At 37.2% G+C, this 17,271-nt stretch overlaps 1 protein-coding gene and 1 pseudogene across 1 annotated transcript; one reads left to right on the plus strand and one right to left on the minus strand.

Moving 5' to 3' along the window:
- Positions 1–11: 11 nt before the first annotated feature.
- LOC118836817 lies at positions 12–963 on the minus strand (annotated as a pseudogene).
- Positions 964–11,653: 10,690 nt separating this feature from the next.
- LOC118838113 (olfactory receptor 150-like) lies at positions 11,654–12,586 on the plus strand. Its single transcript, XM_036745325.1, has one exon. It carries the CDS (start codon positions 11,654–11,656, stop codon positions 12,584–12,586), a length of 933 nt encoding a protein of 310 aa, XP_036601220.1.
- Positions 12,587–17,271: the final 4,685 nt, after the last annotated feature.

A 17,271-nucleotide genomic window follows, 5' to 3' on the forward strand; every position in this document is an offset into this window, starting at 1 on the left:
TTCAACTCACATTATGAAAATCTTGCTCCTGTTCTGGAAAATATTCTTCTTTTCAATGTTTTCCTTAAGGCATCTTTAACATCTTTATTCCTCAGACTATAAATGAGGGGGTTTATCAAGGGCCCCACATTTGTGTAAAAGACTGAAGCTATTTTGCCCTGGTGCACAGATCCTGATGAAGAGGGCTGGAGATACGTGAATGAACCTGACCCAAAGAAAAGAGTGATCACAATTATGTGGGAGCTGCAGGTGCTGAAGGCTTTGGACCTGCCTTCAGTGGAACTGATATTCAGGATACTGGACAGAATGAGAGCATAAGAGGTGAGGATGGTGACACTAGACACTAAGATTTCAATGCCCACAACAATGAAAACCACCAGCTCATTGACATAGGTGCTGGTACAGGAGAGCTGGAAGAGGGGAAGTATGTCACACATGTAGTGGTTTATGATGTTGGCATTGCAGAAGGACAGTCTCAGCGTGCATCCAGTGTGGGGCATCGCACCAGCAAACCCCATTACATATGCCCCACACAATAGCCAAGAACATACCTGATTGGACATGGTAACATTATACAGCAATGGATTACAGATGGCAACATAACGATCATAAGCCATTATTGCCAACACATAGCATTCAGAAGTAACAAAAAAACAGAAGAAAAAGAGCTGAGCCATACACCCTGAATAAGAGATGATGTTTTTTGTTAGGACAAAATTCATCAACATTTTGGGAGTAAAGACAGTGGAGTAGCAGAGATCTATAAAAGATAAGTTGAAGAGGAAATAGTACATAGGAGTGTGAAGCTGAGAATTCATCCTAATTAAAATGGTCAGTCCCACATTTCCCATAATAGTGATCACATAAATCCCCATAAACAGGATGAATAGGGGTAGCTGAAGGTTGATCTGTTAAGCCTGCAAGGATGAACTCAGTCACTGAAGAGCCATTTTCCAAAGACATTCTCACCTTGAGGGATCTATTAGGAGAGGAAAAAAAGTTTTCCTGGAAGCCAAATAAGTTCAACCAACCCTCTTCCCCAGTTATGAAAAAGAAGCCATCCTAGAAGTGTCTGTAAAACATCATCACCATGCCATGCAGGTTTTGTTCTTATCATCCCTAAGATATCTAGGGATTTTGAGTGGCCTGAGTAATTGTCTCCATGAGCTGGATCAATGTAGAAAACTGTTCCTGAGTTCCCCTGCAGAATAAAAGTTGATATTCCTCAGACTCCAAAGCAAAAGGAATCCAAGAAAATGACAACAATAACCCTTATGCTTGAAACTTCAGGAAAAATTTAATTACTTTTCTCCATTTAAGAGAAGATGAGGTAGTACCTCAAAGAGTTCTGCAAATGCCTATGGTAAAAGTATTATTATTAACAATATATTAATTGTTAATAATGAGGTTATTAGTAAGAAAAGTAATAATTGAGAATATTGACATAGCACCTATGTGTCAAACACTGCCTTAAATCCTTTACAAATATTAAATCATTTGATCTTCATAACAACTCTGGGAAGTAGGTGTTATTCCTATCCCAAGTTTATAGTTGAGGAAACTGAGGCAAACAGATTAAGTGACATTGCCCAAAGTCACACAGCTTGTTAGTTTCTGAAGCTGGATTTGAAATCAGGTATTTCTGACTTAAATCCCAGGGTTCTATCGATTCACACCACCCAGCTACCTACCGACTGGATCCAGAGTCCATTTTTCAGAGTGTAGAGTCTTATGGACGCAAGACCCCAATAGTACCAAGGTCCCTATTACCTTTGCATGCTCTCTTCCCCACTCTTACCTAGACTATACCAAAAGACCTTTATATGAGTCAGTGATAGGGACATGATTTTTTATGGAATCCTCAAATCTCCTGGTTGGCAAAGCAGAGAGGACAAAATAAAAAGAAAAATCAAAAATGAATGTCTTACATGCTCACCCTTCTCCTGCCTAGACACATCAGTGATGGTCTTTACTGGTTTTCAGATGCTGGGTTCTGCAGGAGAAATAATTCTGATGAGAGTGATAAGAGGTTCTCCCCCTTCTACTGCCTTTTCTTCTGAAGCAATCAGAGCATAATCCTCAGCCACTAGAATGAATAGAGAGATGTTTTGAGCTATAAAGTTCACAGATTGTGACTGTAACTTCATCTGGGGAGTGCTCCAGATTTAGGGGAGGAAACAGTGCTTAGAGGTGTTACCAAAAATTGAAGGTTTTATTCTAGAAATGATATTCTTGTGGACTATATTAGAAACATAGGGAGAAGCCAGCAGGTTTTCTCCCTGGAATCAGACTCTTCAGGGAACAGCAGTTACAATATTTACGCACTGTACCACAGAACTTATTTTTTTTTTCTCCTAAGGGATTCAACCTTCTACTCAGCCTTTAAATTCACACATGGGACTTCCCCCATTTTCTTCCAACCTTGGTTCTGAGAATTTCTCTCTTGAGCAACATTTTTTACAGCCATCCTCTCTAGGACTTTTCTACATGAGTCAAATAATAAAAGGAAAGTATGGGATCAGAGGGTTATAACCCTGAACTGAGGTCTCAAAAAGATATACACTCCTGTCAACAATGAATAATGATACTTAGACTGAGTTATGCAATTGGCGACCAGAGGAAAATATTCTCCTCACCATCTGTAATCCTAAAGCCAGGCTTATTAAAAGTTTAAAGAAGTTACATCCTCTACCCTTGTGCACCATTTGAATACATGAGAGCTTTTGTTAAACACACACACACAAACACACAAATGCAAACATATTATGTTGTACTTACTTCTATAAGTATATATGGGTCTATCCACCCCTAACCTGAACAAAGTGTTAATTCCTTCAGGCAGACTCTTGTTTTGATTTTTGAATAAAGGAATATATAAATGAAGGAAGGAGTTAAAGTATCAGGTATCAGTCAATTTTACTTTTTGGTGAGATTAGCATGGCAATACTCCACATATTGTGATATGACCTCTTCCACTATGGCCTCCATCATGGTTCCTAGAAAAAAAAAGCCCTTAAAACCAATTATTTAACTTCTATTAAAGACCAAAATAAGAATCCTGAAAAATCAAACAAGAGATTACCAAAAATGAATATCAAAAAAGAAAGAAAAAAACCTCTCTAAATAAATAACTTTTAAAGGAAAAAAATAAGGAGGTCAACCAATACCTAATTTAATATTTTTGAGATGTAAACTTTATTAGAATCTAAATAGTGTTTCTCTCATTTTACAGATAAAGAAACTGAAGAGCAGAGAGTTTATGAATTGCCCGTGATTACAAAGATAGTAATGTAATAATTCAAATATAGGTCTTCAGACTCAAAATTTAGAATTCTTTCTATAAAATATAATATGCACATATTAAGTCTGAATATGTCAATTGGTTTCCATTAGTAGGGGTTTTTTTCATTTTTTCATTTGTCTCTATTTCAATGATATTTTTAGCTTTTTATTTCTTTTAATCATGTGAAATTTGCCATTATTTTATCTAATTATTTTATGTTCCATTTGTATTAAAATGACTGTAAATTATTTTAAATATATAGATTAACTTTTTTACTATTATTATCTTTATTAGGTTAACATAGACAACACTTGAGCATTGAATGCCTCTCTGATAACTTAATTCTTCTTTATTTCTAGGAAAATTATTTTTGTATTCAAATAAACCCCAGCTGTGAGTTGGTAAGTTAAATCTCAAATGATTAAGGCATTTTGTTACTAACTTAAACACCATTTGTCCTTCAGCCTATTTCCTTGTTCTTATTCTTATGTGGAGAACTGATTTTGTGGACTTCATTTATTATGCTACTCCATTTCAAGTTACTTGTCTCAATTAATGTTTTGCTAATTATTTTGGATTTACTTAGCAAAACAACTTATCATCTACAAATGCCTTGTTTCCTATTTTCCAGTTCTCATTTCCTCAATTTGTTTTTTTTAAATATGCAAATAGTTTAACTTTATTGAGTCCCGTATGATTTCTCTTTCCTGTTTACCTTGAGTCTTCTATTTGAAAGTTAAAAATTTTCTATTCAGCTCTGGTCTTTTCATCAAGAATGCTTGAAAGTCCTCTATTTCATTGAATCTCCAACTTTTCCTCTGAAAGATTATACTCAGTTTTGCTGGGTAGGTGATTCTTGGTTGCAATCCTAGCTCCTTTGCCCTCGGGAATGTCATATTCCAAGCCCTCTAATCCTTTAATGTGGAAGTGGCTAAATCTTGTGTTATCCTTACTGCAGCTCCACCATACTTAAATTGTTTCTTTCTGGTGACTTACAATATTTTGTCCTTGACCTAGGTACTCTGGGATTTGTCTATAATATTCCTGGCAGTTTTCATTTTGGAACATCTTTTATGAGGTGATTGGTGGATTCTTTCAATCTTTATTTTACTTTCTGATCTAGAATATCAGGGCAATTGTCCCTGATGATTTCTTGAAAGATGATGTCTGGGCACTTCTCTTGATTATGGCTTTCAGGTAGTCCAATAATTTTTGAATTATCTCTCCTGGCTCTATTTTCCAGGTCCATTGATTTTCCAATATGATATTTCACATTGTCTTCTATTTTTTCCATCCTTCTGGTTTTGTTTTATCATTTCTTCTTTTTCATAAAGTCATTAAATTCCATTTGCTTCATTCTAATTTTCTTTTTTTAAATTTATTTAATATATTTACATTGATTTTCACAAAAGTTTGAATGACAAATTTTTTCCCCATTTCTACCCTCCCCCCACTCCAAGATGGCTTATATTCTTGTTGCCCCATTCCCCAGTCAGCCCTCTCATCTGTCACCCCACTCCCCTCCCATCCCCCTTTCCCTTCTTCTCTCATAGGGCAAGATAAATTTCTACACCCCATTGCCTGTGTATCTTATTTCCTAGTTGCATGCAAAAACCTTTTTGTTGTTGTTTTTGTTTTTGAACATCTATTTGTAAAACTTTATGTTCCAAATTCTCTCCCCTCTTCCCTCCCCACCCACCCTCCCCAAGAAGGCAAGCAATGCAACATAGGCCACATGCGTATCATTATGTAAAACCCTTCCAAAATACTCCTGTTGTGAAAGATTAACTAAGCTTTGCTCCTTCCTAATCTATCCCCCTTTATTGAATTTTCTCCCTTGACCTTGACCCTTTCCAAAAGTGTTTGTTTTTGATTACCTCCTCCCCCCATCTGCCCTCCCTTCTATCATCCCCCCTTTTTTATCTTATTCCTCCTTCTTTCCAGTGAGGTAAGATACCCAAATGAGTGTGTATGGAATTCCCTCCTCAGGTCAAATCCAATGACAGCAAGATTTACTCATTCCCCCTAACCTGCCCCCTCTTCCCTTCCTACAGAACCACTTTTTCTTGCCACTTTTATGTGAGATAATTTACCCCATTCTATCTCTCCTTTACTCCCTCTCTCAATATATTCCTCTCTTATCCCTTAAATTGATTTTATTTTTAAATATCATCCCTTCATATTCAACTCACCCTGTGCCCTTTGTGTGTGTGTGTATGTGTGTGTGTGTGTATATATATATATATATACATATATACATACATAGACACACACATATGTATATATAGGTATACACACACACACACATATATATATACATATGTGTGTGTGTGTGTGTGTGTGTGTGTGTGTGTGTGTGTGCATGTGCATATTCCTTTCAGCTACTATGACATTGAGGTCTCATGAATCATACACATCATCTTTCTATGTAGGAATGTAAACAAAACAGTTCAACTTTAGTAAGTCCCTTATGATTTCTCTTTCTTGTTTACCTTTTGATGCTTCTCTTGGTTCTTGTGTTTGAAAGTCAAATTTTCTATTCAGCTCTGGTCTTTTCACTGAGAAAGCTTGAAAATCCTCTATTTTATTGAAAAACAGAGACCAATTTCTCTAATGAATATTGATGCAAAAATTTTAAATAAAATATTAGCCAAAAGATTGCAGCAACTCATCATGAGAATGCAAAATGGATAATTTAGATTATCTTAAATTGAAATATTTTTGTACAAAAAAAAGCCAATGCAACAAAAATTAGGAGGGAAGCAGAAAATTCAGAGAAAATCTTTACAAATAGTATCTCTGATAAAGGCCTCATTTCTAAAATATACAGGGAACTGAGCCAAATATATAGCAATACAAGCCATTCCCCAATTGATAAATGGTCAAAAGGATATGAACAGGCAGTTTTCAGAGGAAGAAATTAAAGCTATCTACAGGCATATGAAAAAATGCTCTGGATCACTACTGATTAGAGAAATGCAAATCAAAACAGCTCTTAGATACCACATCTCTCCTGTCAGATTGGCTAAAATAACAAAACAGGAAAATGATAAATGCTGGAAAGGATGTGGGAAAATTGGAACATTGTTACATTGCTGGTGGAGTTGTGAACTGATCCAGCCATTTTGGAGAGTAATTTGGAACTACGCCCACAGGGCCACAGGAATGTTCATACCCTTTGACCCAGCAATACCACTTCTAGGGTTGTATCCCAAAGAAATCACACAAGAGGGAAAGGGACCCATATGTACAAAAATATTTATAGCAGCTCTTTTTGTGGTAGCCAAGACTTGGAAATCAAAGGGATGCCCATCAATTGGGAAATGGCTGAACAAGCTGTGGTATATGAAGGTAATGGAATACTATTGTGGCATAAGAAATGGGGATGATAGGGACTTCATAACAACCTGGAAAAACCTACACGACATAATGCTGAGTGAGCAGAGCAGAGCCAGGAGAACATTGTACACAACCACAGATATATGGATTCCGTGAGGACCAACCCTGACAGACTTCACTCTTCTCAGCAACACAAGGTGCAAGGACAACTCCAAGGGACCCATGATGGAGAATGTTATCTACATCCAGAGAAAGAACTGTGAAGTTTCAATGCAGATTGAGGCACACTACATGCTCGCCTTTTTTCTTCTCTTTTGTTTTTGTTTTTGGGGTTTTTTTGGTTCTGTTTCTTCTTTCTCATGATTCATTCCATTTGTCATAATTCTTCTCCACAACTTGACTAGTGTATAAATTAATTCAATGTGAAGTTATACATGGTAGTTATGTGAGATTCCATGCCATCTTGGGGAGGGAGGGGGCAGGGAGGGAAAAAATCTGGAACTCAAAATTATGTAGAACCATATGTTGTAAACTAATAATAAAAATTTAAAAAGGTGCGTAGATAGCATCTTTCAAGAAATTATCAAGGAAAACTTCCCTGATATTCTAGAACCAGAGGATAAAATAGAAATTGAAAGAATCCACTGATCACCTCTTAAAAAGATTCCAAAAAGAAAACTCCTAGGAATATTGTAGCCAAATTCCAGAGCTCCCAGATCAGGGAGAAAATACTGCAAGCAGCCAGAAAGAAACAATTTGATTATTGTGGAAATACAATCCGGATAACACAAGAACTAGCAGCTTCTACATTAAGGTATTGAAGTGCTTGGATATTAGAGTATTGTGGAAAAATAATCAGGATAACACAAGAAGATCTAGCAGCTTCAACCGTAAGGGATGGAAGGTGTTGGAATATGATATTCTGGATGTCAATGGAGCTAGCATTAAAACCAAGAATCTCCTACCCAGCAAAACTGAGTATCATGATCCAAGGCAAAATATGGATTTTCAATAAAATAGAGGACTTTCAAGCATTCTCAGTGAATAGGGCTGAATAGAAAATTTGACTTTCAAACACAAGAATCAACAGAAGCATAAAAAGTTAAACAAGAAAGAGAAATCATAAGGGACTTACTAAATTTGAACTGTTTTGTTTACATTCCTACATGGAAAGATGATATGTATGATTCATGAGACCTCAGTATTATGGTAGCTGAAGGGAATATATACATATTCCCTTCAGTACATATATATACATATATATATACATATATATATATATATACAGAGAAAAAGAGAGAGAGAGAGAGAGAGAGAGAGAGAGAGAGAGAGAGAGAGAGAGAGAGATCGTGAGCACAGGTTGAAAATGAAGGGATGGTATCGAAAAAAATTAAATTAAGGGCTGAGAGAGGAGTATATTGAGAGGGAGAAATGGAGAGATAGAACGGAGTAAATTATCTCACAAAGAAGTGGCAAGAAAAAGCAGTTTTGTAGGAAGGGAAGAGCAGGCAGGTGATGGGGAATGAGTCAATCTTGCTCTCATTGCATTTGACCTGAGGAGGGAATACCATACACACTCAGTTGGGTATCTTACCCCACAGGAAAGAAGGAGGAAGGAGATAAAAAGGGGGGATGATAGAAGGGAGGGCAGATAAGGGGAGGAGGTAATCAAAAGCAAACACTTTTGAAAAGGGACAGTGTCAAGGGAGAAAATTGGATAAAGGGGGATAGGATAGGAAGGAGCAAAATATAGTTAGTCATTCACAACATGAGCATTATGGAAGGGTTTTACATAATGATACACCTGTGGCCTATGTTGAATTGCTTGACATCTTAGGGAGGGTGGGTGGGGAGGGAAGACGGAAGAGAATTTGGAACTCAAAGTTTTAAAAACAGATGCTCAAGAAAAAAGTTTTCGCATGCAACTAGGAAATAAGATATACAGGCAATGGGGCATAGAAATTTATCTTGCCCTACAAGAATGTAAGGGAAAAGGGAATTGGGGTGGAGTTGGGTGACAGAAGGGAGGGCTGACTGGGGAATGGGGCAACCAGAATATATGCCATGTTGGAGTTGGGGAAGGGTAGAAATGGGGAGAGAGTTTGTAATTCAACCTCTTGTGAATATCAATGCTGAAAACTAAAAATATTAAATAAATTAAATGCATCTAAAAATTTGAATTTGACAAGTGGAAGCTAATGACTCTATGAGTCATCAAGAATCAAACAAAATCAAAGGAATGAAAAAATAGAAGAAAATGTAAAATATCTCATTGGAAAATCAACTGACCTGGAAAATAAATTCAGGAGAGATAATTTAGGAATTGTTGGTCTACCTGCAAGCCATGATCAAAAACCAAGACCCTGGACAGCAGCTTTCAAGAAATTATCAAGGAAATCTGCCCTGAGGTCCTAGAACCAGAAGGTAAAGTAGAAATTAAAATAGTCCAACAATCAACTCCTGAAAGAGATCCCAAAAGGAAAGCACCAAGGAATATTGTAGCCAAATTCAAGAATTGCCAGGTTGAGGAGAAAATACTGCAAGCAGCCAGAAAGAAACAATTTAAATATCATTGAACAATAATCAAGATTGCGCAGGACCTAATAGCTTCTACATAAAAAGGGTTGGACAGTTGGAATATGATACCCAAATGGCAAAGGAGTCTAGATTACAACCAAGAATCAGTTACCCAGAAAAATTAATGATAATCTTTCAGGGGGGAAGCTGGATATTCAATGAAGTAGGGGACTTCCAAACTTCCCTAAGGAAAAAAAATATTTAAATTTCCTTTTAACCTTATTCTCTTTTGTCATACTTCTGTTTTCTGGTGTTGCCTGAAAGCTCACATTCTCCTGAAAACATAATGTCTTTGGGGATCTTTTTCAAGGATTTAAGTGCCTTTTCATGCACCTTCTAACACACAGGATCATGAAACAATGTTAATGTATTCTTTGTTTGGCCCTGCAACCTCTAGACTTTCGGTCTATTCCTACCCTTCAGAAAACTCTCATATTGTGATTCCTGTGGTGTCAACTGTGGACCTTTAGTTCACTTTAACTCCTCTTCTCTGACACCTCTGTTCTTCCACTTTTTATCCCTCCCTTCAGACTTCAGGCCTGTCAGTTATCCACCTTCATTAATTACAGCGACCTTTGAATTCAAGTTACTTCAATCATGAAAAATATTATTTATTGCTTAGATACTGCCCAAGATTTTCAACCCCCAACTCAAATTGGTTCCAGATGCCAGAATTCCTAGGTAAGGTACTAGGATCATGACCTGAAAAAAACATGCAGATAGAGAGAAAATAATAAAAGAAATGAAGACACAAAGAAAATATCAATGACTCCTTCCCAGAAAGGGAGATCTCTTATGAGATAAGTCCTCAGGGAGTCTCTGTCTGTGAATTACTAATGAGGTCCCAGGAAGCTTATTAACAACCATAAAAACTTCAAGTTACATCTTCAGAAGCTCTGTTGACCCTGATGAACACTGTTTCTTTCCCTATGACTGAAGAGCATACTCTGCATAAAATCACAACTAGAAATAATTATCTTCAGATCAAATTGATTGCCAGAGAATTTCAGAGACTAAGTCTTGTGCCCTAAATCCCCAAAACATTAAAAGACTAGAAGGCTCTATGCCAGGGTTAGAACAACATTCACAGAAGGCATGTGCTTGCCAGGACTCTGTGAGTGAAGAGACTCAAAGAATCAATGCAGTAGGGTGAGTATCTAATTAATTTGACATGATTCTACCTTCTAAACAGAGATTCCTGGAACCTCAGGACTTTGCAAAAGGAAGACTATCTCTATATTCCACCATACCCTTCTCTGACAATGGGATGGGGTTGAAGAATGGAAACAGGTTGCTTAAAAATAGGAAGAAACTTTGGAGGTCTGAGTGACTACAGCTCAGAATTATAGAATTGCAGAACATTGGAGTTGGAGGGGCCTTTCTATCTAGTCCAAATCATACCCCACAACTCCCCTTAACAGCATTGGTGGTCATCCACCATCTGCTTGAAGATGTGCACTGCGGGGAAGCTCACTACTGCTGAGGCAACTCAAGTCTCTTCACATTCTGTACAATTGCTACGGATTTCTTCCTCACATGAAGCCTAAATTTGCCCCTTTGTAACTTTCATGCATTGTTCCTGGGCACAAAGTAAATGGGTCAAATCCTTTTTTTCATGTGACAGCCTTTAAAATACTAAGAAACAATTATCATGTCATCCTGATTCATCCCTTTTCCAGGCTAAACTTTCACAGGTCATTCAAATTATCCTTATATGGCATGTATTCAAGATCATGTATGACCTTCATTGCCCTTTTCTGGCAGTCCTCCACTTGGGCAATGTCCTTCCTCAATTATGTCAAAAAGAACTGGACAGAGTACTCAAGAGGTGGTTTAACCAATTATCACTTCCTTATAACTAGAATCCATACCTCCCTTCATGTACCCTAAGATTATATTAATTCTTGGCCACATTACATTGCTAAGTCATATTAAGTTGGAACCCAGTACTAAGTACTCCAGTTCCTTGACACACAAATAGACTTTTAAATGTTTCTCCAGATTTTTGTAGTCTTGAAACAGATTATTTTAAGGACTATGAAGGATTTTATATCTATTCTTATTAAATTTCATTATATTATGTTCAGATCATTGTCCTATTAGATGTGATATTTTGAGATTATCTTTGGTAAAACTATAACTTAATGATCTTTCCAATTTTTGATGTGCATACCATCAATGTTTTTATCTGAGGTATTGATGAAGGTGAGTCACAAATTTTGATATTGATAACAAGTAGAAATCACCAATTTTTGCCAAAATTTAGATACATTATATCTAAAGCTTTTCCCTGTAACTCATAGAAAAAAAAGAGACAGAAAAGGATAATAAAAATAGACATTAAAATTTTACTCTTTTGTCTGTGACCTCAGTCGACACTTGTAATAATGAGGACTTCTTTTTTCTGATCATATCTACAGGTTCTTGCCTTCTCTTACTCTACACTGAAAAAGAATGGCTACCAGTAATTACTCCCTAGTGACTCAGTTTATCCTCATAGGGCTAACAGACCAGCCAGAGCTGCAGCTGCCCCTCTTCCTCCTCTTCCTGGGCATCTACGTGGTCACTGTGCTTGGGAACCTGGGCATGATCATATTGATTAGACTCAGTTCTCATCTTCACACCCCCATGTACTATTTCCTCTGCAGCTTGTCCTTCATTGATCTCTGTCAATCCACTATCATCACCCCCAAAATGTTGGTGAACTTTGTGTCAGAGAAGAACACTATCTCTTACCCAGCATGCATGACTCAGTTCTATTTTTTTGCTGTTTTTGGAATCTCTGAATGTCACATGCTGGCTGTGATGGCATATGACCGCTATGTTGCCATATGTTGCCCCCTTCTTTATAGCCTTATGATGTCCCATCAGGTGTGCTCCTGGTTGATTGGTGGGGTGTATGCATTGGGCCTGGTTGAGGCCACAGCTGACACTGTATGCTTGTTTAGAGTGCTCTTCTGTAAAGACAATGCTATCAATCATTACTTCTGTGATCTCCTTCCACTCTTGAAGCTCTCTTGTTCCAGTACCTACGTCAATGAAGTGGTAATTATGTCATTTGGTGCATTTAATGTCTTTTTCCCAGGCCTGATCATTATTTGCTCTTATGTTTTTATCATTTCCAGCATCTTACAAATTCACTCCACAGAAGGCAGATCTAAAGCCTTCAGCACCTGCAGTTCCCATATTGTAGCAGTTGGGGTCTTCTTTGGCTCTTGTGCATTCATGTACCTACAGCCATCTTCATCCATTTCCATGAACCAGGGGAAAGTGTCCTCTGTCTTTTACACTGTCATTGTACCCATGCTAAACCCCCTCATCTACAGTCTCAGAAATAAGGATGTCAAAATTGCTTTTAACAAAGTGATAGAGAGAGAAACCTTCTAATACAAAAAGAAATATACAGGTAATGGGTTTTGTGAATGCTGGATGATGTGCAGGGAGTAGGGGTGGGGAGAAAGAGAGAGAGAGAATGAGAGAGAGAGAGAGAGAGATGTGCTTTGTACCAACCAGATGTTCTACCACCACAACTGCAGTTACTAAGTAGCCCAAGTCAGAGATGCTTTGAGAACATAGCTTAAACCGGGGTAAATTGTTTTTTTTTCTTCCTATCATTGTCTTAGTATTTAATGCCTCTCTAACTTGCATTCTAGATAATTAGAAAGAAAGGGATAATATGCAATCAATCATGAATTAATCTGCTTCTGATATTTAAAGAGACAGCTCTGTTCATTTAAAAATGCATGCAAATGCACTTTTTGCATGTCCTTCTTGGTAGTAATCACTGTTACACCTAACAATTAAATCCCTAAATTTTCACAATATAAATGATTCAGAGAATTTTGAGTGAGAAGACTTGCAATTTTACAAATCTAACCTAATTATTTATCAGTTGAAGAAATTGTACCCCCCAAAGGATAAATGACTTACCCAAAATCACAGAGAGAGACAATGGCAAAACCAAGTCTTATACCTAAGTTCCTTGGATTCATGTGATCATTTTCCAAAGATTTAAGTTGAAGAAGAGCAATGATCTTGCTATGATACCTTGAATAAGAATAACAAGTACTCTGTCTATAGGTTGAATATTTAGCTTGAGATTCACAGTGCTAGGATTAAAGAATCCCAGGATTAACCACTGGAATCAAGATAGCAACAGCCCTCTAAGGACCAAATCCATTGGTGGGGAAAATAATCTGAAGAAAAGTCAGCTAGCAATATATTGATTAACTGCAAACATTTCTAAATCAATAATGTTAGACAAAGGGACTTGAACCAATACCTGAGGAAGTAAAAACTATGTTGATTCCCAAGAAACCATGGAAATAGGGCACAAGCCAACTAGCCCACAATATTGAGAGAAATAGTAAAAGGGAAACAGATGGCAAAATTTATACCCTGTAAAGCAGAAATAATTTACAGAACAGAAAAATTTGAATCCACCCTATCGTGATTTCCCAAAGAAAAAAAAGAGAGAAAATTGATTGGGAAGACAAATATAAGTGAAATGAAGAACAATCTGCAGGATTAAAACTCTAATTAGGTAAAGAACAATCTTAAAGATAAGATGCAAAAATCAATAAGGTAAAAAAGAACATATTATCTCTATACAAGCAAAACAGAGATTCTCAAGATAGAATGGAGGTAACTTAATGCTCATAGGCCTTATAGAATAATGTAACAAATCAAAAACCTGGACATCATAAGGCAAGAAACAATGCAAGAATACAACTCAAAATTTATGTATGCAGAAAACAAAACACCAAACAAAAGAATCTACAGGTCACGTCTTTAAAAAGAACAACAATAAACCACATATTGCAAACTATAAGACACATAGTAGTTAAATTTAATAATTGCATTAACAATTAATAAATTGTGCAACCAACTCAGACAATGATGTGTTATCCATTGATTTATCTGCTTTTATTCTTGGTTCTTAACTGTTTTCTTCTTCCTGGGATCTTGGGTAGTTTTAGCCCTTTTTTCCTGATACTGCCTAATCACTCATTTTCAGACTCCTTCCAATTTGATGTGGATCCTTGTGCCTGGACAGCAAAGCTGTCTGAGCTGTGTCTGACATTAAGAAATTCATTGTTCAATAGTTTTGATCCCTTTTCCAAGTGACTGCTGGAGGGAACATTACTGACTCCAGCTAGTTGCCTTTACTTCTACATTGGTGAGGCCCTGTTTTCACTGTAGCCCCCCCCCGTTCCTATTCCCTTTGTTCTTTAGCTCTTTAGTCAAATGATGGTGCCCTAAGAAAACACTCTCATATGCCCACACCCCATAAGAAATATGTTGTCAAGACTATTGATTTCCACTTTGCAGCATCTCTCAAATATACCGCCAGTCTCTTCTGACACTGCCACCATTCTGGTGCGCTAATATAGGTCTTACCTCACACCCAGATTATTGCAGTAGCCTATTGGTGCATACGCCTATGGTAAATCTCTCCTCACCCTAATGTAGCCTCCATTCAGCCATTAACCTGACTTTACAAAAATGCAGGTCAAATCATGGCATCCACCTTCTCAAAAAATGCCATTGGATCCCTATTGCCTCTACAAGCAAATAAAAAATTATCATTTGGCATTCAAAGTCATTCAAAAACTCTTACCTTTCTAGGCTTCCTAATAATTACTACCAAACACATATGCCTCAATGGAATGACACTGGCCTCTTGGCTGTTCCTCAAAAAAAGACACTCTATCCCTCAACTCTAGGCATTTTCTCTTGCTGTCCACCAAGCCTGGGATGCTCTCCCTCCTTCTGCCCTACTACTGATTTCTGTGGGTTCAAGTCCCAATTAAAATTTCACCTTGTATAAGAAATCTGCCACCTCTTTTTTCTTGTTTTTTTTTTAATTTACTTTTCAGCAATGATTTTCACAAGAGTTTGAATTACAAATTTACTCCCCATTTCTACCCTCCCCCCCACCAAGATGGCGTATATTCTGGTTGCCCTGTTCCCCAGCCAGCCCTCCCTTTTGTCACCCCACTCCCCTACCATCCCCTTTTCCCTTCCTTTCTTGTAGGGCAAGATAAATTTCTATGTCCCATTGCCTGTGTATCTTATTTTCTAGTTGCATGCAAAAACTTTTTTTTGTTTTTGAACATCTGTTTTTAAAACTTTGAGTTCCAAATTATCTAACCTCTTCCCTTCCCACACACCCTCCCTAAGAAGTCAAGCAATTCAACATAGGCCACATGGGTATCATTACATGTAACTCTTCCAAAATACTCATCTGGTGAAAGACTAACTATGTTTTGCTCCTTCCTAACCTATCCCCCTTTATTGAAATTTCTCCCTTGGCCCTGTCCCCTTTCGAAAGTGTTTGTTTTTGATTATCTCCACCCCCATCTGCCCTCCCTTCTATCATTCCCCCCCTTTTTAACTTCTTCCTCCTTTTTTCCTGTGGGGTAAGATACCCAAATGAGTATGTATGGTATTCCCTCCTGAGGTCAAATCTGATGAGAGCAAGATTTGCTTATTCCCCCTCACCTGCCTTCTCTTCTCTTCCTACAGAACTGCTTTTTCTTGCTACTTTTATGCGAGATAATTTACCTCATCCTATCTCTCCCTGTCTCCCACCCTCAATATATTCCTCTCTCATCCCTTAATTTGATTTTATTTCTTTTAGATATCTTCCCTTCATCTTCAACTCACCCTTTGCCCACTCTCTCTCTCCATATATGTACATATACACATACATACATATATACATACATACACACTCACATATACATACATATACATGAATATATATATATATATATATATATATATATATGCATATTCCCTTCAGCTACCCTAATACTAAAGTCTCATGAATCATACACATCATCTTGCCATGTAGGAATGTAAACAAAACAGTTCAACTTTAGTAAGTCCCTTGCAATTCCTTTTTCTTGTTCTTTTTCTTGATTACCTTTTCATGCTTCTCTTGATTCTTGTGTTTGAAAGTCAAATTTTCTATTCAGCTCTGGTCTTTTCAATGAGAAGGTTTGAAAGTCCTCTATTTTATTAAAAATCTATATTTTGCCTTGGAGCATGATACTCAGTTTTGCTGGGTAGGTGATTCTTGGTTTTAAGCTTAGCTCCATTGACCTCCGGAATATCGTATTCCAAGCCCTTGATCTCTTAATGGAGAAGCTGCTAGATCTTGGATTATTGTGATTGTGTTCCCACAATACTCAAATTGTTTCTTTCTGGCTGCTTGCAATATATTCTCCTTGATCTGGGAGCTCTGGAATTTGGCAACAATATTCCTAGGAAATTTCTTTTTGGGATCTATTTGAGGAGGTGATCTGTGGATTCTTTCAATTTTTATTTTGCCCTGTGGCTCTAGAATATCAGGGCAGTTCTCCTTGATAATTTCTTGAAAGATGATATCTAGGCTCTGTTTTTGATCATGGCTTTCAGGTAGTCCAATCATTTTTAAATTATTCTCCTGGATCTATTTTCCAGGTCAGTGGTCTTTCCAATGAGATATTTCACATTGTCTCCACTTTTTTCATTCCTTTGGTTCTGTTTTATAATATCTTGATTTCTCATAAAGTCACTAGCTTCCACTTGCTCCAATCTAATTTTTAAGGTAGTATTTTCTTCAGTGTTCTTTTGCACCTCCTTTTCCATTTGGCTAATTCTGCCTTTCAAGGCATTCTTCTCCTCATTGGCTTTTTGGAGCTCTTTTGCCATTTGAGTTAGTCTATTTTTTAAGGTGTTGTTTTCTTCAGTATATTTTTCAGTATTTTTTTGGTTCTCCTTTAGCAAGTCATTGACTTGTTTTTCGTGGTTTTCTCACATTCTTCTCATTTCTCTTCCCAATTTTTCCTCTACTTCTCTAACTTGCTTTTCCAAATCCTTTTTGAGCTCTTCCATGGCCTGAGACCAGTTCATGTTTTTCTTGGAGGCTTTTGTTGTAGGCTCTTTGACCTTGTTGACTTCTTCTGACTGTGTGTTTTCGTCTTCTTTGTCACCAAAGAAAGATTCCAGAGTCTGAGACTGAATCTGGGTGCGTTTTCGCTGCCTGGCCATATTCCCAGCCAACTAACTTGACCCTTGAGTTT

This window comes from Trichosurus vulpecula, chromosome 2 (assembly GCF_011100635.1).
Source record: "Trichosurus vulpecula isolate mTriVul1 chromosome 2, mTriVul1.pri, whole genome shotgun sequence".
Classification (NCBI taxonomy): domain Eukaryota; kingdom Metazoa; phylum Chordata; class Mammalia; order Diprotodontia; family Phalangeridae; genus Trichosurus; species Trichosurus vulpecula.

Coding starts and splice junctions, on each gene's coding strand:
- LOC118838113 (XM_036745325.1), top strand. CDS start 11,654: ATGGCTACCAGTAATTACTCCCTAGTGACTCAGTTTATCCTCATAGGG.